This window comes from Pimephales promelas, chromosome 7 (assembly GCF_988280905.1).
Source record: "Pimephales promelas chromosome 7, fPimPro1.hap1.1, whole genome shotgun sequence".
In the NCBI taxonomy this organism is placed as follows: Eukaryota; Metazoa; Chordata; class Actinopteri; order Cypriniformes; family Leuciscidae; genus Pimephales; species Pimephales promelas.
The window spans coordinates 986,974-1,014,428 of NC_142775.1; the positions used below are offsets into that span (position 1 = coordinate 986,974).

The 27,455-nt window shown below is 43.8% G+C and overlaps 1 protein-coding gene across 1 annotated transcript; it reads left to right on the forward strand.

The window, feature by feature from the left end:
* The first annotated feature begins 62 nt into the window (after nt 1-62).
* map3k12 (mitogen-activated protein kinase kinase kinase 12) lies at nt 63-26,187 on the forward strand. The gene is made up of 14 exons (XM_039665876.2): nt 63-320; nt 5,580-6,093; nt 7,789-7,972; nt 12,648-12,839; nt 12,914-13,072; nt 14,942-15,100; nt 15,397-15,505; nt 15,695-15,804; nt 16,715-16,831; nt 17,051-17,170; nt 18,043-18,700; nt 19,194-19,261; nt 22,564-22,849; nt 24,460-26,187. Exons 2-14 carry the CDS (start codon nt 5,676-5,678, stop codon nt 24,574-24,576), a joined length of 2,697 nt encoding a protein of 898 aa, XP_039521810.2. The 5' UTR covers nt 63-320; nt 5,580-5,675; the 3' UTR covers nt 24,577-26,187.
* Nucleotides 26,188-27,455: the final 1,268 nt, after the last annotated feature.

The window sequence follows — 27,455 nt, forward strand, 5'->3', positions numbered from 1 at the left end:
GCGCTTGTGGCTTTGACGTCATGCTCGCTCTCACGGTAACGCGCGCGCGCGCCCTCTAGCGGGCGTCATCGCGCCCCGTGACGTCACTTCAGCACCATAGAGGAGAACAGCTCCTTCCGCTCGACTAATGGACCCGAATCCGTGATCGCGCAATCCAGCCGATGGAGCTCGAACCGGACCGGGCCAGAACACCACACACACCACACACACCACGCCGAGCCTAGAGAACAGCACGCGCGCGGGGGGATCGAGGAGCGAGACGCGTTTACCGCGGAACATCAGATCAGATCCAACAACAGCATCCATCCTCCAGGGACACGGTACTGCTCACCATCATCTATACACACACACACACACACACACACACACGGGACGCGACGCGACGCGAGCCTCTCAATCACAGCCTGTACAAGCCAGCGGGAGAGATGAGATCAGTGTGTGTTCGTGCAGTGTGTGTGTGTGTGTGTGTGTGTGTGTACATCCTCTCCTCACTCATTGCGGTACATCGCGCGGTTGGACGCGTTCACGCGCGCCATTGACGCCAATGACATCACATCTCAACAAACGCGTCCATTTACTGCCTTTCATCAGCGCGTTCGCGTCGCGTGCGTTTGTGCGCTGTTTTTGCCCGTACACGCGCAATGGTGTAATTACACGACACGCGCGAGGAATCGCGTCGTTCAGGAGCGCACGCGTGCGTTTGTTATGCAATTTTGCCATATTGTGCAGAGAGCAGCGTGACGCGCGCGCGAGCGTCGAGCAGAAGCGCCGTGATTTCTGGCATCATATATTTCATTCAGATGCGTGTATTCGAGGATGTTTTTACTGCACTAATTGCAGTCTGTGTTTATAGCTGAGGAATAACATGATTGTGTGTATTCATATTTAAGGAATAAGTGTATGTTTAGGTGCAATGACTGGTCACCATTCATTTGAAATGTTCAGCAGTTCCTATTATTAGAAGTGTGAGATAATTAGGAAGTGATTAATATGAATCTATAACAAACTTATTGTACAATTAGAGAAATTCATCGGGTTTAAAATCATTATAGCTTGATATTTGAAACTTGCATATTAACTACCAACTTAAATGTAAAAACATTTATCTAGTCCATTTAACACAAAGCCGGGGAACAATAAAATATTGTAAATGTAATAAAATCTGCGACTAATAACATGTAAGTCATGAATATATACACACCTCTTATCAGGTTTGTTATTGTTAACTAACACTAAAACCATTATCATGCAGTATTTGAAATTAAGACATTGCTTAAAGAATTGCTTGTTTTCCTTACTCTGCATAGACATTCTAAACTACTCAAATTTGGGCAAAATATAGACAAACCCAAATGTTGTGTTAAAAATGTAATTTCAAATTTTAACCCAACTTCAACTTTCACTTTCAAATATTAACTTTTTAATTGCATTTTTAACCCAAAGTTTGTCCATATTTGACCCAAATTTGAGTTGAAACAACCCGGCTTATGTGATAGTCACTTATCTGTCAGTTTCAATTTGGAGATTATGCAGTAAAAAGGAAAAGGAAAAAAATGCATAAAAAATACATATTTAAATATTGTGGCATATATAAGTCTTGTGGCCCTTGTTTAGTCTTATGGGTGGGGTGTTACAACCTCAGCTGATGTTGTGGGGTTTTTTTTAGACAGTATTTTGGTTGCATATTTGTATATACTTTGTACATTTTTCAAACATGGGTTTAATGGGTTGTAGGGTTCTGATGCCATTCATTTTTGTTGTTATTTTCTTTGTCTCTAAAGCACTAGGTCGGGAAGATCATTTTGTATTTTCTTTTTCTGTTCTTTTGAAGAGGTTAAGTAGAGGTTTGAGTTGTCGTTTTGTTTATTGGTTTGGCCTTGTCGGAACCTGAAGTTTTCCCAATTGATTTTTCTGCTTTTCTTCATTGTTAACAAATCACTGCAAGCTAAGTCTATCTCTAAAGGTCCTTGCACACTGAGGCCGAAATTTTCGTAAGTGTTTTTTCGCATTAGTCATCCTAAAAATTCTTCACGCAAAGAAATCTTGCTTATTTTTTAATCCATTTCGGGGAAAAATGCAAAACAATACAAAATGGAGTCAAGCAGTGAGGATGATCTAGTTGTCCTCTCTCTTCTTAAAAAGAAAAGAGGAAATAGTGGGTCTGTCATCCAATCATGAGATTGCGTAGAGATACAGGAGAGTTTGCTGCGGGATTCAGTGTACTTCAGGATGTCAGTGGCTCAGTTAAAACAGAGCAAAAAAAAAATTCCATGAAAAATTAACTCGTTAATTCAGAAAAACAGAGCAAAAACTTTTTTCTCATGAAAAATTAACTCATTAATTCCGAAAAACAGAGAAAAATTTTTTTCTCATGAAAAATTAACTCGTTAATTCAGAAAAACAGAGTAGATTTTTTTTACTTCAAGTGAATGCAATACGCCTCCGTATGATCCCAATCTTTTCTTAATAATGGATGAAAGTTTGGAGGCAGTGTGTAAAAGTGATTGACACAACGTGTGTTAGTGTAAGCAGAGAGGAAGAGCGGTGTGAATCCAGTTGCAAAAAACAAAAACAAAGATAATCTAAATAGAGGGTCAAAAGCAGGAACAGCTTACCACAACATGCAAAGACAACAACGACAATCAGGACTGAAGCACTGGGGAATATATACACAGGATAACAAGAGGTTAACAAGGGACACCTGAAACTGATTTATCACTATGGTAATAAACAAGACAAAGGCAAACAGGAACAAAATAGGAAAGGGGAAGTAATGATATAAGGAGAATAGGAAATATATTTCAAAATAAGAGTCCACAACAAGAAACCGTGATACAGGGATCGGGAAAATGTTCTTATGGTTGGTGGTGGTGAGAAGCATGAGTAGATGAGGAAAACCAGGAAACAGGAATTTGAATAAACAAAATCTCAGGAGACACAAAACCACGCTAAACATAAACAAGAATGGACAAGGAATGAGGGAGAACACCGGGTTTACATACACAGAGGACAGATTAGGGAAACGAGGCACTGCTGGGGCAAATGAACTCAACACAAGTGAATGAACTGAACACTGAGGAGCGGGAAAACTGGGACACAGAACCAAAAACACTAAACAGGGGGAAACACCGGACATAACATGTAACCAACGTGAGGTCGCATTTATTTTTTAAAGTGCAAAAACTTCGCATGAGAATTTCGGACTTCAAGTGCAGGGACCTTAGGAATCTAAGAAAAAGTGGGGGCTCGTCCGGGATCGCACCTAAAGCTGGACTCTTACCCCTAGACCATCGGTGCCCAACCCTGCTCCTGCCGATCGACTGTCCTGCACAGTTCATCTCCAACCCTAATCAAACACACCTGCCTTTCATTTTCAAGTGATCCTGAAGACCTTAATTGGTTGCTTCAGGTCTTGATTAGGGTTGGATATAAACTGTGCACCCCTGCCCTAGACCAACACAAACTCATCTTTTCAGAGACTTACTCTGCATTTCTGATCAATACAGATTACTATTGTACAATTTGTTGTTAACTGTGGCTGTGTGAAAATGAATAAGGTAAAGCAGCAGTAGATTACAAGTAGACCCTGTTGGGTCATTGGCTCAGCCCCATAATCTAGTGCTTCTCAGTTTTTGGGTTTCCTTTGGTTTTTGGTTTTCCTCATCTCCTGATTTACATCATCAGCTCGTCGAGACATGGTGCCCACTCTCAACAGTGTTTTTGCACCCTTGAAGGGCACCATAGGTTAAGGGTCATTTCACTCCTGGTCACTTCGAGTGATGGCGAGTCCTCATTTAAAGGAGTAGTTCACTTCAGAATTAAAATTTCCTGATAATTTACTCTCCCCACATCATTCAAGGTCTTCATATCTTTCTTTCTTCAATGGAAAAGAGGTTTTTGGTTTTTGAGGAAAACATTCCAGGATTTCTCCATATAGTGACTTCAATGGGGTCCAACGGGTCGAAGGTCCAGATGTGAGTTTCAGTGCAGCTTCAAAGTCTCGACACGATCCAGCCGAGGAATAAGAGTCTTATCTAGACAAACCAGCGGCCAATTTAGAACAAAATAAACATTTCTATACTTTAACCACTAATGCTGGTCTTGCACACCCATGACTTCATGCATTACGTAATTACGGTGGTCAGGTGGTAACCTGACATAGGCAGAAAATATAGGGCAGGGCGAAAAACTCCATCTCATTTTCCCCTCCAACTTCAAAATCATCCCCAGGTTGTTGTTTTACCTTTTATTTATTTTTGTAATAAATAAACGTTATTTTTAACTTAGTCTTTGCACGTTGGCTTCATAAACACAGGGTCGGTTCTTCCGCCTACGTCACGCTTGACCTTTCAATTTTGAGAGACATCTTCTATAACAGACGTGATGGCTGAATCTACACATGTCAATTCTCCAGCGGCAGCCATTCTTTGTTGTAAACGAGTTCAACCCAAGTGTCTTTGGTGATGTGATGATTACGTTACGGTTGATCATCTGTCCATCATCGAATAAATCCCGCCCTGACAATTTGATTGGTTCGAACAGCTTTGGTTTGAGAGCATACTTGCTTCACAACAGATCAAGTCCAGACCGAACGTCCCGATGTTGTGGGCGGGGCTAATCCAGGCTGGAAGTGTTCCTAAAGTCAAATGATAATTTAGAGAGTGTTTTTGTTGTGCTGGCCTCATCTTGTTATTGCTGCATGTGCAGGGGAATATTTGAATGCACAAAAAGGTATTTCACATGCTTGGTTTGTAAAGCAAATAATTTGTTTCACAAATAATCATTTATTTTGAACAAACCAAAAAAGTTGTGCACGCTGCCCAGGTTTATCAATCTGAAGTGATAATCATTCGCCTTGAAGACTTTAGTATTAGGAAAAATACTTCTAGAACTGGAAAAGCTTTATGATTGGTGATCAGCTCAGCCAATCAGCCTGTATCTATAAAGTCAAAGAGATATTGCATAATGTACAATCTACAATGCAACAGAAAATGTGTTTCAAAAAAAATTCCATGTAAAAAATGATTTGTTTCACACATTGTGGGCTCAATATTAACACTATATTGGACATACAGTCTACTAGGGCTGTCAAATAAAAATAAAAATTTAAAATATTCGTAGAATTTAAACAAAGAACTGCACATTCAAATTTTTGGTGTGTCAAGAGGCATGGGAGACATGATGATGACGAAACTGATGCGGGTGTTCATCTAAAAAGTGGCGGGAAAAGTCTCTTCCTGCTGATGAAATCCCACTCAGTTGGAGGCAAAAATCGTGCAATGACATATGACCAAACCTGCACATCGGTCAGACCTGTGCGTGTGTTTCAGGATCTGAAATATTGCCTTTAGAATTCAAATATAAAGCAAATTTTGCTAATAATTAAGGAAGAAATTTGAATGTAATTTTACAACCATTTTGACAGCTCCAGTTCCTACATACACAAACAGGTCCTCGTGTTGTTGGTTTAATCCACCACAATCCACATCTCTAATACGCGATTGAATTTGACTTTCCTAGTAAGCAATAAGTAAGCTCTTTCTCAAATCTTATGGCTTGCTTTGTGTTTCCGTTTCCAGGTGTGTTGACGAGCAGCGGTGCTCCGGAGAGAGTGGTGAGGCCCACTTTCCTGAAGGGTGGGTAACTCGCAGGCCACCCTCGCCTCTTCTGCCCCCATGGCTTGTGTCCATGAGCAACATGCCCCTTCCCCCTCCCTCTCCGGGTTCAGCACCCCGCTCTCTGATCCGCCCTTCTGCCGGCCGGATTCGGAGGTGCCGGCGAGCACCCCAGACACCGAACTCACCCCGACCCAATGCGTCCTCCGTAACGTGCTCTCCATCGACCCCGTCGGGGGCGGCAGCGGCACCCACAGCAACAGCCCCACCCTAAGCGACGAGCCCACCAACTTCTCCAACAGCGTGCTGAAGCTGCAGGAGGGCGGAGCCGAGGGCGGAGCCGTGCGCAACCAGTCCGACAGCTTCCGGCTGCAGGCGGGCGGAGGGGGCTTTCTGGAAGGCTTGTTCGGATGCCTGAAGCCAGTCTGGACGATGATCGGGAAAGCCTATTCCACGGAGCACAAGCAGAGCCACGAGGGTGAGTACCACAATCGGAGACCGCAGCAAGAGTCAGGGCCCTATTTTAACGATCGGTAACACTTTAGAATACGGTTCCTTCGTTAATGAATAACTACACAAGAACTAATGAGTAACACAATATTAACAATCTAGTAACTATTATTAACTAACAAGAAACTCTGATTAATGAACTAGTAAGTAATAGCGCACAGACGAAAGTGGTAGTTCACTATTAACTAATCAATAACTACTATTTTTTTAATACTTCCCAGAGAACTACTGAAAAAGTTTATTAACAATCTAGTAACTACTAATAACTAAAAGAAATTTTTATTAACGAATTAGTAAGTAATAGCGCACAGATGAAAGTGTTACTAGATACTTCTGTGGGAATTATTAATTATTTGGATTCGTATTATAAAGTGAAGATCATTGGAACTAACTAGTAATTACTCAAGTGTTACTACATGATCTAGTCATGATTTGTGCAACCGTTTGAGATTTTTGGTGAACTTTAGTATACTTTTAGAAAATGTCTTTAGTAATACTTGAGTAATTACTAGTTAGTTCCAATGATCTTCACTTTATAATACGAATCCAAATAATTAGTTATTCCCACAGAAGTATCTAGTAACACTTTCATCTGTGCGCTATTACTTACTAATTCCTTAATAAGAATTTATTTTAGTTATTAGTAGTTACTAGATTGTTAATAAACTTTTTCAGTAGTTCTCTGGGAAGTATTAAAAAAATAGTAGTTATTGATTAGTTAATAGTGAACTACCACTTTCGTCTGTGCGCTATTAATTACTAGTTCGTTAATCAGAGTTTCTTGTTAGTTAATAATAGTTACTAGATTGTTAATATTGTGTTACTCATTAGTTCTTGTGTAGTTATTCATTAATGAAGGAACCGTATTCTAAAGTGTTACCTAACGATCTAAGCGTGTGGTCTAAAGCGCACGCCGCAAGTGCACTTTTGCTAGTTTAACGAAGGGAAAAATTGTGAGCGCTCCTGGCGCATGGTCTAAAAGGTTGTCTCTATTCTCTTAATGAGTAATGGGTGTGTTTTGGGCGTAACATGCAATAAACCAATCAGAGTCTCATCTCCCTTTCCCTTTAAAAGCCATGGCGGGTTTGCTAATAACATGACGGAATTTGCAAGACTGAATGCGACTCCAGAGAGGTTCACACACGCAAGCAGACCATCTATGGGACAAGCTGGATTCCACCATATCTTTATGTACACAATAATAACCTTTTACATTGTAAGCCTTACATTTGTTATATTTGGCATGTGTGTGTGCTGTTCCGCATCCCTGTGTGTGATAAGCAGAGTTTACGTGCGTTGTGGACCCGCCTGCCTATAGGCTCATACTACTAATGAGCACTTTAAATAACAAAAAAAATTGCGCCATTGCCTTTAGACCAGGTTTCAGTTAGTCAATGTCTCAGTCTATTTCAATTCCTCAAAATAGCAACGCGCCAACAATGCGCCTGAACACACCGCGTTCTCAGACCAGCAGCCCATGGGTGCACAGATGACGCACATGCTTTCGCTATTTAAACAATGTGGCGCAGGGCAGAAAATGATAACTGCGTCAGGCTGAAACTAGCAAAACACACCAGCGTCGCTCTGGCGCTGCACTGCACCGGGTGTATGATAGGGTCGTATAGAGTCGTTTCAGGCGGGGATAATGCAATGTCTCTTCCAGATTCCTGGGAGGTGCCGTTCGAGGAGATCTCCGAGCTGCAGTGGGTTGGCAGCGGGGCGCAGGGGGCGGTTTTCCTGGGCAAGTTTCATGGTGAGGATGTGGCTGTGAAGAAAGTAAGGGACATCAAGGAGACTGAGATCAAACATCTGCGCAAGCTCAAGCACCCCAACATCATCACCTTCAAGTGAGTGAGCGCAAACATGCACAGCCCCATCACCCTCAATTAGAATCAGTCATTTAAAGCTTTTTCCCATCTTTATCTGTCTGTAGTGTGTATTAGTGTGTTGCTGTTTGAGCATGAAAAGCTCCAGTTCTTCTCTCTATGAGTGTCAGTGTTTCTGAACTCCTGAAACGCCTCCATTGTAGTCTTGAGTTTCTTCCGGGAACGAACACGTCACAATATTCCTCATTATAATAATTCATAAGCAGAATAAAGGGGCGGGGCCTGGTTGAGGTAGTTAGTAGTGTGTTAAACTGGCGGTTATGGAAAGGGGTGGGACATCATGATGTCCAATGCTATACTATGGTTAAGGTCAGGGTGTAGATTAGGGATCAGTATTTATTTCAGAAAATCGGACAACTGGTCTAGGAGTTGGGATAGGTTTTCAAAGAAATAAAAAATTGCAGACAGTAGTTTCAATAATCGGTAATTGTTTTTTGTTCATTGTCAGTCTATTAAGACTAGTTTAATTGAAATTGGCAAAAGTAATCAAAGTCCATTAACATTTAATTATTTTTATATATTACAATTACATTATAAATTTGGACCTCAAGGTGGCACTGTTCCACTTCAGTTTATTACACATACAAACAAGTTCCTTGACAAATACTAAGTTTCGTAATGATACAATAATGCTACATTTTACAACAAAATTCAAAATGGCTGAAGCCCAAAATGGGCGACAAGGGAAAATGAGGTATCATTCGACTCTGTATGCTGCACTGAATCAAAAAATGATTTTTGGGCAAACCAGAAATAGTTATAAACAAAAATAGCTATTTTTCATTTCTCCTGACCAGTAGGTGGCGCTGTGCTACGTTTAATGTGATAGCCTTAGACTCTAATCAAAATCTTGATACGCTAAAGTGTTGAGAGATATAGCCTCACATCTATTTTTACATGCTCTTGGTTAAACTTGCTTATGTCTTATTCACGTTTTCACGATATCAAAAATCTTCAAAGAACACTTTTGCCAGCATGATCTGAAGATTATTTGAACCATTTTTAATGACAATTGCAAAAAGTGCCTTGGATGAATTTGAATTAAATCTTCTAGCATTGGGCCACAAACAGAGCTGATGATAATCAGTGTGATCTACTAATAACACAGGCGCTGCAAATTAAAAATAACACAGCTTGGCAAGCGATATCTTCGTGCTCTGGCATTACAAATACATGAACGTGAGTGGAGAAGATTCCTCCTCCTACAGCAACTATCGCAGCATGTTAATGGCAAAATGGGTCCAAACATGCTTTTATAATGTCGCAAATACCAGTAAATTGACTAGCGCAAACCTTAGTAAATCAGTTTATTTCATGATAAAGGCTACAATAAAAAAAATAAGCGGTCTGATAGGAAAACTACAAACTCATACAATTATTAAATAGAAGAAAGAGATGATTGGTTCAACTGACCCAGACCGCAACATAGAGTTGGCCCAGATCCGGGCCACATCTGGGCCGTGTGGAGTCCATGTGTACCAGATCCGGGCCACTTCTGGGCCGTGTCGAGTCCATGTGTACCAGATCCGGGCCACATCTGGGCCGTGTGGAGTCCATGTGTACCAGATCTGGGCCACATCTGGGCCGTGTGGAGTCCATGTGTACCAGATCCGGGCCACATCTGGGCCGTGTCGAGTCCATGTGTACCAGATCCGGGCCACTTCTGGGCCATGTGGAGTCCATGTGTACCAGATCCGGGCAACTTCTGGGCCATGTGGAGTCCATGTGTACCAGATCCAGGCCACATCTGGGCCGTGTGGAGTCCATGTGTAGCAGATCCGGGCCACATCTGGGCCGTGTGGAGTCCATGTGTACCAGATCCGGGCAACTTCTGGGCCATGTGGAGTCCATGTGTACCAGATCCAGGCCACATCTGGGCCGTGTGGAGTCCATGTGTACCAGTTCCGGGCCACTTCTGGGCCGTGTGGAGTCCATGCGTACCAGATCCGGGCCACATCTGGGCCATGTGGAGTCCATGTGTACCAGATCCGGGCCACTTCTGGGCCGTGTGGAGTCCATGTGTACCAGATCCGGGCAACTTCTGGGCCATGTGGAGTCCATGCGTACCAGATCCAGGCCACATCTGGGCCGTGTGGAGTCCATGTGTACCAGATCCGGGCCACATATGGGCCGTGTGGAGTCCATGTGTACCAGATCCGGGCCACATCTGGGCCATGTCGAGTCCATGTGTACCAGATCCGGGCCACATCTGGGCCATGTCGAGTCCATGTGTACCAGATCCGGGCCACATCTGGGCCATGTCGAGTCCATGTGTAGCAGATCCGGGCCACATCTGGGCCATGTCGAGTCCATGTGTAGCAGATGTGGGCCGGATCTGGGCCATGTCGAGTCCATGTGTACCAGATCCGGGCCACATCTGGGCCATGTGGAGTCCATGCATACCAGATCCGGGCCACATCTGGGCCATGTCGAGTCCATGTGTACCAGATCCGGGCCACATCTGGGCCATGTCGAGTCCATGTGTAGCAGATGTGGGCCGGATCTGGGCCATGTGGAGTCCATGTGTACCAGATCCGGGCAACTTCTGGGCCATGTGGAGTCCATGTGTACCAGATCCAGGCCACATCTGGGCCGTGTGGAGTCCATGTGTAGCAGATCCGGGCCACATCTGGGCCGTGTGGAGTCCATGTGTACCAGATCCGGGCAACTTCTGGGCCATGTGGAGTCCATGTGTACCAGATCCAGGCCACATCTGGGCCGTGTGGAGTCCATGTGTACCAGTTCCGGGCCACTTCTGGGCCGTGTGGAGTCCATGCGTACCAGATCCGGGCCACATCTGGGCCATGTGGAGTCCATGTGTACCAGATCCGGGCCACTTCTGGGCCGTGTGGAGTCCATGTGTACCAGATCCGGGCAACTTCTGGGCCATGTGGAGTCCATGCGTACCAGATCCAGGCCACATATGGGCCGTGTGGAGTCCATGTGTACCAGATCCGGGCCACATCTGGGCCATGTCGAGTCCATGTGTACCAGATCCGGGCCACATCTGGGCCATGTCGAGTCCATGTGTACCAGTTCCGGGCCACATCTGGGCCGTGTGGAGTCCATGTGTACCAGATCCGGGCCACATCTGGGCCATGTCGAGTCCATGTGTACCAGTTCCGGGCCACATCTGGGCCGTGTGGAGTCCATGTGTACCAGATCCGGGCCACATATGGGCCGTGTGGAGTCCATGTGTACCAGATCCGGGCCACATCTGGGCCATGTCGAGTCCATGTGTACCAGATCCGGGCCACATCTGGGCCATGTCGAGTCCATGTGTACCAGATCCGGGCCACATCTGGGCCATGTCGAGTCCATGTGTAGCAGATCCGGGCCACATCTGGGCCATGTCGAGTCCATGTGTAGCAGATGTGGGCCGGATCTGGGCCATGTCGAGTCCATGTGTACCAGATCCGGGCCACATCTGGGCCATGTGGAGTCCATGCATACCAGATCCGGGCCACATCTGGGCCATGTCGAGTCCATGTGTACCAGATCCGGGCCACATCTGGGCCATGTCGAGTCCATGTGTAGCAGATGTGGGCCGGATCTGGGCCATGTCGAGTCCATGTGTACCAGATCCGGGCCACATCTGGGCCATGTGGAGTCCATGCATACCAGATCCGGGCCACATCTGGGCCATGTCGAGTCCATGTGTAGCAGATCCGGGCCACATCTGGGCCATGTCGAGTCCATGTGTAGCAGATGTGGGCCGGATCTGGGCCATGTCGAGTCCATGTGTAGCAGATCCGGGCCACATCTGGGCCATGTGGAGTCCATGCATACCAGATCCGGGCCACATCTGGGCCATGTCGAGTCCATGTGTACCAGATCCGGGCCACATCTGGGCCATGTGGAGTCCATGCATACCAGATCCGGGCCACATCTGGGCCATGTCGAGTCCATGTGTACCAGATCCGGGCCACATCTGGGCCATGTCGAGTCCATGTGTACCAGATCCGGGCCACATCTGGGCCATGTCGAGTCCATGTGTAGCAGATCCGGGCCACATCTGGGCCATGTGGAGTCCATGCATACCAGATCCGGGCCACATCTGTGCCGTGTGGAGTCCATGTGTACCAGATCCGGGCCACATCTGTGCCGTGTGGAGTCCATGTGTACCAGATCCGGGCCACATCTGGGCCGTGTGGAGTCCATGTGTACCAGATCCGGGCCACATCTGGGCCGTGTCGAGTCCATGTGTACCAGATCCGGGCCACATCTGGGCCATGTCGAGTCCATGTGTAGCAGATGTGGGCCGGATCTGGGCCGACACTATGTTGCTGTACAGTGATCTGTTACCACATATCAAAGAGACTAAAAATGGTATGTTTAGTTTGAATGTATTAAAAAATGACAACATTTGAAAGCTGAGACTGTTTCATACCTTAATTAACCCGGTCAGTCTTGTTTGTCGGCGTGTCGGTGTCCTCTTTTTTCCACTGCGAGAGAACAGTGACTAAGTTACATGCACTATCATGCGACTATTTCCAGTTCAGGACATAAGGGGCGGGGCTTAGCACGGCTCAGCTGAAGTTCTCCTCAGCCGCTGATACTCAGCAAACACTCTCAGCACAGTCCGTTTCTGCAGACGTGAGTTGAAAGCGTGCGTGTGTGTGTGTGTGTGTTTCAGGGGCGTGTGCACGCAGGCCCCGTGCTACTGCATCCTCATGGAGTACTGTGCGCAGGGCCAGCTCTACGAGGTGCTGAGGGCTGGCAGGAAGATCACTCCCTCCCTGCTGGTGGACTGGGCCATGGGCATCGCCGGCGGCATGAACTACCTCCACCTGCACAAGATCATCCACAGAGATCTCAAGTCTCCCAAGTATGACCACCTGACTAGCTTTAGCCTTGTGTGTCCCCTCGTCCCGCACTGATAACACACCTCTCTCCCGCCAGCATGCTGATCACACACGACGACCTGGTGAAGATCTCAGACTTCGGCACGTCTAAGGAGCTCCGCGACAAGAGCACCAAGATGTCGTTCGCCGGCACCGTGGCCTGGATGGCGCCGGAGGTCATACGCAACGAACCCGTGTCTGAGAAAGTGGACATCTGGTACGATCATTAGGAGGGATTGGGTCTGCGAGGATTTCATGCATTCAATAAAAGTAGTAATAGGAGTAGTGTTTATTAATCCCTGTAGGGAAAGTAGTTTGCAGTTGCTCACAGACATTTAAAAAGTTATAGATGGCACATACAAACAATAATTTAAAGCAAATAAATCTAATTTAGGATAAGCAGACTGGCTGACCATCAAACAACACTAGCACAAACATTTAAAAATCTCATTTTAGGAGCATCCAAAAGTGTTAATTCACCCAAAAATTGTAATTCTGTCATCATTTACTTGCCCTCATGTTGTTCCAAACCGTTTAACCGCAAGAAACACAATTTAACACAAGATATTCCAAGTCCCGCCATGGACACGCTTCAAAAACTTGAATTTAGGCTTTTATCCACACATAAACATTGAACAGTGAACGCACATCTGATTTGGTAAATGAATGGTCAAGTTAATGATGACAGAATGGTTCATATTCCTCCTCCAGCGCATTTCTATGCACTGTCTAATCAATAGAGTTGTCCAAATGCCCATCCCAACGCGTCTCTTTTTTATTAACTGCATGGATACTAAAGTAGATAAGGTCCAGCGTTTGAGGCTCTGCATTCTCAGAAAAAAGGTACAAAAGCTGTCACTGGGGCTGTACCTTTTCAAAAGGTAAACTTTTGTCCAATTTAGCTGCTAATATGTACATTTTAAGATATAGATTTCAGGTGCTAAAATATACATTTCAGGTGCTAATAAGTACATTTTAGGTGTTAATATGTACATTTAGGTGATAAATAATATGTACATTTTATGTGCTAATATACATTTCAGGGGCTAATATGTACATTTTAGGTGCTAATAAGTACATTTTAGGTGTTAATATGTACATTTTAGGTGCCAATATTTACATTTTAAGTGTTAATACGTACATGTAAGGTGCTAATATGTACATTTTAGGTGCTAATGTCCATTTCAGGAGCTATATGTCCATTTCAGCTGTTAATATGTACATTTTAGGTGCTAATATGTCCATTTCAGGTGCTAATATGTACATTTAAGGTGCTAATATCTCCATTTTAGGTGCTAATGTGTCAATTTCAGGTGCTAATTTGTACATTTTAGGTGTTAATATGTACATTTTAGGTGCTAATATGTCCATTTCAGGTGCTAATATGTACATTTTAGGTGTTAATATGTACATTTTAGGTGTTAATATGTACATTTTAGGTGCTAATATGTACATTTAAGGTGGTAATATGTACCACTAAGGTATATGCAGCTTTTGGGTACAAAAGTGCCCCAGTGACAGCTTTTTTACCTGTCGGACCCCTGAAGGAAACGCTGAAGGAGTGTGTTGTCCACAGATGCTCATCTCATCATTGTCTCTTAAGATCACCGATGTTAGCATTTCTCCTCGGCTGCTCTGTTTTATCGCACAAGCCTCCATTAGAGGTCCTGTTTTGTGAAAGGTGTGCTCTCTTAGCAGGAACTAGGAGCCATTTCAGTCCTAGGAACTCCTTTTGGAGGAACTTATTTACTCCTCCTCCAGAGTCAGAGTCTGAACCAGTGCTATAGGAACTACAGTGACGGTAGTGTTCGCTGATTGGCCGAACACACGCCAAACACCACAACGCCGTCAAAATAAAAGTCCCCAAAACAAGCTCACGTCACTTAGAGTTTCTACTGGCTCTGCGAACGCAACCAAGAAAACGTTCCTAAGGGAACCAGTAGTTCTCGGAGACCCGCCCTGGTTCCTAGAACTACAAAAGCCCCTTATAATGAAGAAAATAGGCGTGCTTGAATAGAAAAAAATGCAATACCGTGCATAAAAGTGTTGAATCCAGCAGAGAACGAGGTGTGTCTGGTGTGGGCAGGTCGTTCGGTGTGGTCCTGTGGGAGATGCTGACCGGAGAGATCCCGTATAAAGACGTGGACTCCTCCGCCATCATATGGGGCGTGGGCAACAACAGTCTCCAGCTCCCGCTTCCCGACAGCTGCCCGGACGGCTTCAAGATCCTGCTCCGACAGTGCTGGTGAGAGAGAGGTTATTACTCTTTATAAAGGTGCGATGTTTAATATTTAGGAGAAATGCAATATCATAAACATAACTTGTATGAAGAGCTTACTTAATGATCACTTCCTGTCAGGCACCTTACCTTCTGTTGGGTGCAATACACAACCTTACCACTAGTGATGGTTTGCTAAAGTGTACTTTTTGTCACAAGTAAAGAAAGAAAGAAGACAGGAGAGAATTATGTGGAAGGAAAAGATGTCTGATGAGCATAATATGATTAACAGACTCACATGATAAACTAATGCATGTGTGTAGGAACTGCAAACCCAGGAACCGGCCGTCGTTCAGGCAGATTCTGCTGCATTTGGACATCGCCTCAGCAGACGTGCTGTCCACGCCACAGGAGACGTACTTCAAATCACAGGTGAGACGCGGGCCGACACTACAGCACTATCGCCCCAATATGAAAAACTATACTCATGCTCATCATAGAAGTCTCTGTGTTAATAGAAGGACAGTTCTGTGTCATTGGTCCTTGTAACGGTGCAGCGAAAGCAAGAGATGATCAGTGATGTAATGATGATAATTCGAGATTCTCCGTGTGTGTGTTTAGGCGGAGTGGCGTGAGGAGGTAAAGCAGCACTTTGAGAAGATTAAATCGGAGGGCACGTGTCTGCACCGTCTGGATGAAGAGCTAATTAACCGGCGACGGGAGGAACTCAGGTCAGCGACGATCACATGACCCAAAACAGCCTCAATACAGCCAATCAGGAGGGAAAATTAACAGAGCAGAGGAGATCAATACTTGCTTTTTTGATTCTTCAGTAATTAGGGATTCAGTGTGTAAATATTTTAGGATTCAATAATTTAAAACATTACAAAAAATCACAAAAACTTTTTTTTCAATTATCATGCTTGTTTCAATAGTTTCGGTTTAGATCTCTAGGGTTCTTGACTCAGTTTTACCAGATCCAGAACTCTTTACTACAGAAAACAGGATGTAAGATCTCGGCATTCATATCGATATCGGCCGATATATGTACATTTTGTGTTGTTGTCGTTATCAGCCTGATAAGAAAATTGGAACGATATATTAAAGCTGATAAATAATGTAGTACTTCCTTCAACTGAGACATTGCTTGAAATATAAATGAAGGAAAATACAGTACGTCATATCGGCTACATAAACTTATAATGAGTACAGTATAATTGTGTGTTTGGTACGTGGCTTTTAAAGGCGATACTTTTGTTTTTATAATCAGGCTCTCAAAAAGTATATAAAAATTTCGATTTAGATTTATCGGCCAATATATCGGTTATCGGCTTTCAAATATAAAGAATTATCGGTATCGGCCTAAATGTTGTAAGAAACATCTTAAATGATTGCATAATACTCTCAATATTTTACAAGTTTGGTAAAGTATGTTCACAAGCTGTTTAATTCATAAAATATAATTGTAATGAAAACCAAAATGTACTAATGAACTAAATGCATAGACTGATGGCCTGAGGGAAAAGGTTCTGTGTACGAAGCGTCTCTATAGTGAGGGTATACAGTAGACTGGATGTTAGCGCAGGTTTAGAGGGCTGAACTCGAGGAGCACACGTCGCTGAGCACGCCTCATGTTCACAGGCACGCGCTGGACATCAGAGAACACTACGAGAGGAAGCTGGAGAGAGCCAATAACCTCTACATGGAGCTGAACGCCGTCATGCTGCAGCTGGAGCTCAAAGAGAAGGAGCTGCTCAGGTGACTCACATATCTCCAGATATATAATCCTGAGCTCTACATGCACACGGAAGATTCATAGCAGATCAAATAAAAGAGGGGAAAACTTCTCAAAGGCCACATTCTCTTGTTCTTGACCGGTCTGAAAGGCCCATCATGTTACTTTCAGATGCATCCAAATTAGATACATTGATCTTTATATACAGTATAAGTGCTAATGCTATGGTGTTATTTATTAAGGAGGGAACAGTGTCTGGATAAGAAATATCCCGGTCTGTTCAAACATCACCCCTCGACCACCGTGGACAAACTCATCAAGAAGAGAAGCGTCCCTCAGAAGCTGCCGTCTCACGGCAAGAGGTAACAGCATATGACATATACTCAAGATCTCACACACAGTTCTGTAGGGTAGACAGGCTTTGTCTTTTGTGTCACTGTATGAATGTGTATGTGTATAAAACAGTTGAAATGCCAAGATACAAAGAATATGTAGAACTGACACATAAAGTTGTAATTGAAAGTATTCTATACTGTATTATTCTATTAACTGTATTTGCAACTTGTCGGTCGGCTCTGTTTTAAACACACAGGTAGACCACACTCTCTGCTTACACCTTATTTTGATAAAGAAGGAATTGAAACATTTAAATGCTTGTCAGCAGTACTACTATGAGTTATTTTGATTACTATTTCATTGGAATGTCTGAGAAGTGACGTATTGTAATTTGGTGTTAGTGTAACGGAGGCCAGCTAGTAGTTGCTGTGCGAGTAAACCTCACTCCTCTGATCTCAATAGGCGCTCTAGCGACAGATGCTAGGGGCTGCAGTCTTTAGCCTCCTTGTTAGAGCGCCTGACTCTCATGCCGCGGGTTCGAGGCCCGTTCGGAGCGGGTCGAGTTGGACCCGGGTGTGAGGGGTTACGTTGGTGCCGTGACCCGGATGAGAGTGAGGTTTAGGGGGTGAGTGCAATGGAGGGCAGCTAGTAGTTGCTGTGCGAGTAAACCTCACTCCCCGATCTCAATAGGCGCTCTAGCGCTAGAGGCTGCAGTCTTTAGCCTCCTTGTAAGAGCACCTGACTCTCATGCCGGAGACCCGGGTTCGAGGCCCGCTCGGAGCGGGTCGAGTGGGGTTACATTTGTCAGTGCAATGTGAATTTGCCTTAGCAAGGACTCTATAATATGCAAAGTGCCACCAAAAAGAATATTGACTATCTCTTTAACGGCCATATCCAGACCTGACCTCCTGAGGTCCGAGATCATTCTCCCCAAGATGGACGCCGGTGTGATGCAGGTGACCGTCCCGCCGTGTGCAAACCGAGGACCGACCTCTCCTAGTCGGAACCGCCGGGTGAAAACACGTCATCGGAGGGGTGGCCGAGGAAGCAGTGGGGATCTGTCCGGGCCTAAGCACCCCTCTGCCCCTGCTAGCCAAGAGAGAAAGCCCCCGCTGTCCAGCACGACGGTGCCCGCCGCGCCGCTAGCTGAAACGGCCTCGGTGGGCGCCATGAGGGAGGGCCAGCTGGAGCCACCCCCGCTGAAGCTGTCCTCGTCCAGCCCGGATCTGCTGTGCTCCACCCGCCACGCTGAAGATGGAGTCGGCGGTGCCGCCACGACTGAAGTGCTGGCCAGAGAGACCAGCGGAGGGGCTGAAGCGGGCGCCGGTCTGGACGAGACTCCGCCCAGAAGTGACACGGCCAGCGAGGACGCCGCTTCCCTGCCGTTCTCCAGCAGCCCTGACTCCCCCTGCTGCGGCCGGAGCGGGGCGGTGGGCCGAACCCATGCCGAGGAGAGAGAGGAGGGCACCGGCGCCGTGCGATTGCCCAGAGGATCCAGCGGAAGTCACCTGACTCCATCAGCCATCCTGTATCGAGCTGCTATCACACGCAAACAGGTACGCATCTCTCCATTCCTTCCACAAAAGATTTCATATTCACACTTTCAGTTCAGATTTCAATAGATCTACAAGGGAAGGGACATATTTTAGGTTCCATGATGGGTCGCCATTTTTCGTCATCTTTTCTATTTTCTCTTGTGCAGAAAAAACTGCAGGATTCAGGGGTTGGTCAACCATTTTAAGAGTGTAATGCCAGTATTTAATCCATTTATCATTGTTACTGCTAATTCAATTGACATTCAGCTTTAACTTGAGTAAAACCAATCAATTTAGATGTTACCACACAAAGTTACTGTACAACTGCAAGTTTCACACTAATAAAAAACGTAGCAAAAATGCTAAATATAGTTAAAAATGTCATTTTCTTTTCTGTGCTTTTCTGGGCCTCAATCATTAAGCTCGTTTTGTCCATTTTCCTATAAACACATGTTATGGATATTTATTCAATCATGTGAACATATTTTGAACGAAGTGTATTGAATTCCACCAGCGGCGTGGTGTTTCCTCTGAAGAAGAAGAGGGTGAAGTGGACAGTGAGGTGGAGTTACCAAGAAGACGGTATTTACTCTATTTTCTTGTGAATTATGATAGTTGGAAGTTCCAAATCCATAATTAAATGTCTTCTTGTTTTGGCAAATGCTCATGCGAATGGGCTGATTGAGTGTTATGTATGATGTTATGTCAAAATGGTTATATTTATAATATGAGTGCAGACTCTACAGTGTAACGTTATACTCGTGTAGGGCCCATACTGGAGCTAATTCAGATAGGGCCGATAGTAACAGGTCCGATAACTGTGTAAAGTACATCAATTATGAAATGACTTAAATTCCTCCATAAAGACACATGCCTTTGGTGTGAGAGACCCAGGTTCGAATCCACTGTGAGACACCAATGTGTCCCTGAGCAAGACACTTAACCCCTAATTGCTCCAGAGGCGTGCGATTGTAAGTCGCTTTGGATAAAAGCGTCAGCTAAATGAATAAATGGAAATGTAAAACAGTGATTTCATCGTCCAGCTCAGTTGATTTCTCGTCCAATAGTGTCAGTGTAGTCAAATCAGGGATATTGCTGAATATTAAGGGTCCTCAACTAAGCAAGCCAGAGGCGACAGTGGCAGGAACCCAAACTCCAATGGGCAGAAATGGAGAAAAGCCTTGGAGAATCCAGACTCAGTCGGGGCCAGTTCTCCTCTGGCCAACGAACGAACAGTGGGATTATGATTTGAGCTGCATCACATGTCAGAAGTCAGATTGTGGACATAGCATTGAAAATATTTCATTGAGTTCCTTCTGCTTGAAGACCAGATCCATCATGCTGGTGTGGAGATGAACCTGACTATAGGTCTGTGCAGAAGACCCTTCTGGTTCTTGTGGTCTTTGCTGAGGATCTGTGCCGTGTGAACGAGGTCTTGTAGACACAGTCTCTGCTGACATTCAGGGTCTGTCTTGGTGCAGGTCCACCTTCTGATCTGGATACGGCCCGGATACGGCTGACTACGGTAACCCCAGGATAAGAATGAGTCAGACAGACTAATATTAGCATAGATGCCATTCCTCATAAGATGTAACAAGTACATCTGGTGTTATGGGAAGTGTTCCCGGTCCCTGTTTCAGTGAGAGTGCTACTGAACAATGCTAGGAAGACAATTCCAGAGTTTCGGTGCTAAACAGTAGGGGTGTGCAAAAAAAAATCGATTCACATTTGTATCGCGCATTCAAGCTTTCAAAGTCGATTAATAGAATTCCAAAAATCGATCGAAAGTGAAAGTTAAGTATTTTGGAAACACCACAAATGTGAGAAATCACATGGTATGCCATCAACCAGAGATTAACATTAAAGACATGGATGAACAACAACCTAAAAAGTAACTAAATTGCCAGTCAACCAACTCTTTCAATACTCCAAACTCCCACCAAACTCTGTGGGGCAAAGAAAAAATACCTCAATCCACAACCTATTGCATTTCAAAAGAGTGTGAATCTTTTTTTGAATCGAGAATCGTTTTTGAATCGAAAATTGATTTTGAATCGAATCTTGAGCCTAAACATTTATATCGAATCGTGACATTTTCTGGATTGTGCACCCCTACTAAATAGGAAAAGGATCTACCACTAGCAGGCAATTTTGATATTCAACTGATTATCAACTGGCCTGAGTTTTGAGATCGCAATAGACGTGAAGGACTATAAGCGTTAAGAGCTCGCTCAATTACTGCATTTAGTAATTGAGAGCTAAACCATTTAGTACTTTATAAGTAATCAACAAGATTTTGAAATGTATGCAATGTTTAATAGGCAGCCAATGCAGTGTTGACAGAACCGGGCTAATATGATCATACTTCCTGGTTCTGGTAAGAACTCGAGCGGCTGCGTTTTGGACTAGCTGAAGTTTGTTTATTAAGCGTGTAGGGCAACCAACCAGTAGAGCATTACAGTAATCTAGCCTTGATGTCATAAACGCATTAACTAATTGTTCCGCATTTGTCATTGAGAGCATATGGCATAATTTAGATATATAATGGTGGAAGAATGTGGTTTTACAGATGCTAGAAACATGACTTACAAATGAAAGATTGGTATCGACGAAGACTTAACAGAGCAGCCATCAAGTGTTAAGACAGTATTCCAGGTTATTATGTGTGGAGGTTTTTGGTTTTAGGAAATTACTAGTCATCCAATTTTTCATTTCAGCTATGCATTCTGCTAATTTTATGAAATGGTAAGTTTCATCAGGGCACAAAGAAATATAGAGTATCAACAGTTAAAATGAATGCCATGCTTCCTAATGATATCTCCCAAGGGTAGCATTTACAAGGTAAAAAACAATGGTCCTAGTACTGAGCCTTGTGGTACACCATACTGAACTTGTGATTGATAAGACATCTCTTCATTTACTGCTACAAACTGATAATGGCCAGATAAGTATGATTTAAACCATGCCAATGCAATTCCAACATAATTCGAGTCTATTTAAAAGAATGTTGTGGTCGATAGTGTGAAATTCAGCACTTAGATCCAGTAACACTAATAGAGAGATGCAACCACGATCGAATAAGAGCAAATCCTTTGTAACTCTGATGAGAGCTGTCTCGGTACTATGGTACGGTCTAAATCCTCGCAGATTTCATTGAAGTTGAAGAGTTGTTCCTCAGGGGGGTCTATAGCATGAAGTCCTACTGAATCCTATAGTAGACGGTTTCATAGTTATAGTTCTTTATGAACTTATTTAAGAATGGTAATATTACAGAAAGTCATTACTACTGTGCTATTTGGAAAAGTCTGAAGTTGAAGCTTTATTTCTCGTTAATTTAGTTTTTAAGGCCTTTGTGTATGCAGTAACACTATCCTTCCACAAAATACGAAATACCTCTAGTTTTGTTTTCTTCCAGATGGCTCCATTTGTTGGGCTGTTCTCCTGAGGGTGTGAGTGTGCTCATTATACCACAGCGTAGGACTATTTTCTTTAATCTTTTTGAATTGCAAAGGAGCAACTGTGTCTAAAGCGCTGTGTAGAGAGAGCCAATAGTTTCTGTTGCAACATTGAGTTCTTGAAACTGATCAGGAAGACTATTTCTACAGCAATCTTTAGTAGAAGATGTGATAGTTCTACTATATTTGATACACGAGATGTCATCGCTCTGCTGCGGAATTTCAACGCCATCAACATCGATTCCATGTGACAAACCAACGTAGGGCCCATAATCAGATACGACCCATAGGGCCGACATGGAACCCATTACAAGTTACTTATAGTTAGTAGAATGACTAAAGTGGACCACAAAACAAAGTGTTACCAAATTGTTATATTAACATATCCTTGTTTAATTGTTTTTATGTTCTCTAATGTCCAATTTACAGACGGCCAACCAGTATAACCAAGTGCCAATCAGTATCCACGTTCAGCTCAGAGAACCTATCGGTCTCAGAGGGAGAGGAGGGCCACACCACTGACCACTCCCACAGCGGCACACCAGACGTTGTCAGTACCAACACCGACGAGCGTCTGGACGACCGCAGCGATGACCTCATCTCCCAAGGGTCTGAGATCCCTGTGGATATTACAGACCCCGCTCTGTCTGAAAGAGAGGCAGCCGCCCTCGAACAGGAGAGAGCCAATTTTGACCTGGAACAAAATATCCTGGAGGTACTAGTATTGCTTTTTGCATATCCTATCCAATGGGTTAGAAAAGGATTGGGCCAATTCATTCCAATTAATATGGTTACATGTGACTTTTTATTCGGACTGGGCTACTAGTTTAATTGCTAATATTAGGGTCCATGTCAGATCTGGCTCTGGACATCCACTGTCCTGCAGAGTTTAGCTGATTAAACACACCTTTAGGATGACTGGAAACTACAGTAGGTGAGTTTGATCAGGGGTGTGTTTCCCGAAAACATTGTTTGCCAACTTTGGTCGCAAGTTTTGCGTTATCAGCATAGTTCAACGAGTCGGTATTTCCCGAAACCGAACAATCACAAACAGCATCGCAGAGTTGTGTGTTTGGAACGACAGATCTCCACCACCTGAGTGACTTCGTTGACACACGTGGTTCAACCACCAATTTGCAAAAATGATTCGTGATTAGCTAGTTAGTTTTTTCAACGATGCATCGTACTATTTTAGTTGTGCAGCGAGTTACGGGAAACGCAGCCCTGGGGTGCGTTTCCCGAAAGCATCGTTAGCCAACTATGGTCGAAAGTTCGGTCGTTATCAGCATAGTTCAACAAGTCGGTGTTTCTCGAAACCATCGTTCCAATGAACATTTGCAAACAGCATCACAAAGTTGTGTGGTTTGATCGACAGCTCTCGACCTGTGGTTAGAAGCATCGTTTCTATATTGCATGACATTTGGACGTAATAAATCCTTATTCAGCAAAATAAGCAAGCTGACATTCAGTACAACCGGTGCCTTTTATTTAGAATACATACAAATGTAATTTACGTCTTTAGTTTTTCCAGACTGATCTCATGAAGTAGCGTGTGTATGACACGCCAATTCGTATTTCCATTTTTGGCGTGCTATCAAGACGCATAATCGCTTTTCAGCGCGTTTATGAACGCCGTTGACTTAACGTTATATAAATATATGACTTACCTCAACCCCGTCCCTAAACTTAACCGTCACTGGGGTCAATGGCATTTATGACTGGAGATCTAATAACGTTAATGGCGTAGACATACACGCAAACACGCGGATACACGTGGATAGCTCAAAATGCGTAGAGATAACACACCACTTGACTCGAAAGTGGCGTGTATGTTTACGCAAAAGTCATGATGTCACATTGGTTTTTCAAAATATTTAAAGTACCGTGTTTGAAGAGTGCGCATGTGCGAACGAGCTCTACTATGTAAGAACGAGCCAAATATTGAGTCTGGTAATAAAGCAAAACAACTGAGAACAATTAGAAATAGTCCTCAGATGACATGTCTATAATTTATATAAAACAAATCTAGCGTTAATTGGATCTCAAACAGTTTCATTAAAAGTAGTTATTACTCCACCACGTGCGAAACCAACGTGGTTGAACGATACTTTGGGAAACAGTCGTGACTAGCTAGTTGATTTCTCCAACGATGCATCGTACTACGGCAGTGAAACAGCGAGTTACATAGTTGTACGGGAAACGCACCCGTGGACGGTGAACCTCCAGGAACAGACGTGAAAAACTCTTTTTTATGAATAGTCAATCTGACGAGCATCATATATAATGTGTTCGAGACTTTAATCTTGCTCTCTATCCTGTTCCCAGACTCGCGCATTATGTGAGGACTCGGACTGTGACAGCGCTGAGCTTGACCAATCAGGCAGCGGAGAGCCGAGCCGTCCCCCGAGTGCAGGAGGCTGGGGCCAGGGGCCACAAAACTGAAACACACACACGTGAACCCGTGCAATCAAGCACACACATGCATCACACCAGCACACACTTTCACTTTAGGTTGCACCAAAGTAAAACTGATATTCGTGAAACACGTGTGTGTACACATCATCTAAGAACACGTCTAGCCACACAAAGAACAAATACACTGACACTGGTCATAACAAATTGGGGATATCAAACTGCCTCGTGTCCGCCACGGAAAATCTAGGAAGACGAGACGAACCATGTGAAAAGACCAATGCAATTCAAAACTTCAGGGCATTCCCAATAAGCAGCAGTGATGCTTTCGTTAGGTTCGTGCTATTCACCACATGTCCGTTAGTGTGTGGAAGGACGATTCGAAGTCAAAGAGTGTAGATCGATTCTGAATGTGTAGAGCCGAACGAAACTCCTGATCGCAGGAATCTTCCTCCTTCGGCTGGATAAAGTAGTGACGTAATGAAGATTGGGACTGACTTCACTACTATGTACAGATGCTTCCTTTCCAAAGCATTTACAAGGTGCATATACGAATGTGATCTATTACGACTATAACGCCCGGAGTGTATGTAAATATATATTTAGTAATCTAAGTCTAAGAATACGAAAGAAAACTATTTGGTAACGTAATTTAACCAGAAGACGGTCCGGTTTCGACTATTCTCTCCTGTGCTTGTGCCACTCGACCACGGCAGCTCAAACTGGTCTGAGATCAGCAGATCGCTGTGTAAATGTACAGTTCTACAATCAGGTGCAGGACCTTTGATGCAAGTCTACATGAACACAGACTGAACGGCACACGTAAACGAACACGATCTACGACACGGAGATGTCCGTTCAACTGTCCGCTCTCCTCTGACCTCTCGGATTATCTTTCAATACTGTTTTCTTTGGTAGGGACATGCAATATGTACATTTCAACTAATCTGAAGAAAGCACTTTTATTTTCTGCACTGTAAAAATAAAGTAAAACAAATAAATGACAATAAAAAAAAGTATATGAATTTTAGCTTGCCAGATGTAGGTCTGAGAAGGGTAATGTCCTGAAGAACAAAATGCATGATATACATTTTTATGTATTTTAATTTTTAAATTGATTGTTTTTATACATCTAAAGAAATGTTTGCACCTTTTTTACCTTGAATGTGTAACGTTGTGTTGCTTGTAGGCACTTTACAGTAGGATGTTTATATACAGTACATGATCACTTTCTCATGTTGCACTCAAAATGTATTTAACGATGGATCTATAGATGCAATCCTCCAGTAAAAACAGCCTTTTTAAAGGTTTCGGACACCTCAAACCACATCTTTTTTCTGATGAGGAATGGAAATTGGACTATTGAACGTTGGCAGCTGTATTCTAAAACTCAAAAGTCATCCAATTGGTCACATATACATAGACAGCAATAATCTGACTATGACTAAGAAATTGCTATGTAAAGAAAAAATGCATTTTTCTGGCATATTTGCTAAAAGCATGAATGAACTGAGATTACTGAAGTCATGTAAACACCTCAATCCATCATCCTACAGCAAACCATCTGATGACACGTTTTATGTTTGTGAACTTGTAAAAAATAAAAATATATAATTATTAAATAACTGCTAAGCTACAAAATAGCCTCAGATGTACTCTTTTCCACTATTGTGCAAACTTTGGTCAGTAACCAGGCTCCAGAATCTGGACCAAAACAGTGGTATTATTGTCAATGGTATTATTTTCTTGTGAGGAGACTGAACCAGACTATCGCCTTCCATATAAATGTGTCTAATGTCAGACGTGAAGCCCTTAGTGTAAAGACGCTGAATCGTCCCAAAAAAACAGAACACACCGAAAAACTATGTTGGAGTTTTTCAGGCTTTGGGAAACTCAGAGTTTCCCAGGCTTAAATGCAAACTTGTGAAGGTTGGTTTAGTCTTGGTCAGTGGTTCTCAGACGTTTAGGGTAGGGTTAGGGATTAGGGTTAGGGTTTTAGTGAAGGTTGGTTTAGTCTTGGTCAGTGGTTCTCAGACAGTTAGGGTTAGGGTTTTGGGGTTAGGGTTCTAGTGAAGGTTGGTTTAGTCTTGGTCAGTGGTTCTCAGACGGTTAGGGTTAGCGTGAAGGTTGGTTTAGTCTTGGTCAGTGGTTCTCAGACGGTTAGGGGTTAGGGTTCTAGTGAAGGTTGGTTTAGTCTTGGTCAGTGGTTCTCAGACAGTTAGGGTTCTAGTGAAGGTTGGTTTAGTCTTGGTCAGTGGTTCTCAGACAGTTAGGGTTCTAGTGAAGGTTGGTTTAGTCTTGGTCAGTGGTTCTCAGACAGTTATGGTTAGGGTTCTAGTGAAGGTTGGTTTAGTCTTGGTCAGTGGTTCTCAGACAGTTATGGTTAGGGTTCTAGTGAAGGTTGGTTTAGTCTTGGTCAGTGGTTCTCAGACAGTTAGGGTTCTAGTGAAGGTTGGTTTTGTCTTGGTCAGTGGTTCTCAGACGGTTAGGGTTAGGGTTCTTGTGAAGGTTGGTTTAGTCTTGGTCAGTGGTTCTCAGACGGTTAGGGTTAGGGTTCTTGTGAAGGTTGGTTTAGTCTTGGTCAGTGGTTCTCAGACAGTTATGGTTAGGCTTCTAGTGAAGGTTGGTTTTGTCTTGGTCAGTGGTTCTCAGACAGTAATTTTTAGGGTTCTAGTGAAGGTTGGTTTTGTCTTGGTCAGTGGTTCTCAGACGGTTAGGGTTAGGGTTCTTGTGAAGGTTGGTTTAGTCTTGGTCAGTGCTTCTCAGACGGTTAGGGTTATGGTTCTAGTGAAGGTTGGTTTAGTCTTGGTCAGTGGTTCTCAGACGGTTAGGGGTGAGGGTTATGGTTAGGGTTCTTGTGAAGGTTGGTTTAGTCTTGGTCAGTGGTTCTCAGACATTTAGGGTTAGGG

What these genes read in the sequence shown, in the direction of transcription:
- map3k12 (XM_039665876.2), top strand. Translation starts at nt 5,676, where the DNA reads ATGGCTTGTGTCCATGAGCAACATGCCCCTTCCCCCTCCCTCTCCGGG. An exon ending in GCACAAGCAGAGCCACGAGG is followed by an intron (nt 6,094 to 7,788) that starts GTGAGTACCACA and finishes TGTCTCTTCCAG; the next exon opens with ATTCCTGGGAGGTGCCGTTC. An exon ending in CTGCTATCACACGCAAACAG is followed by an intron (nt 18,701 to 19,193) that starts GTACGCATCTCT and finishes GAATTCCACCAG; the next exon opens with CGGCGTGGTGTTTCCTCTGA.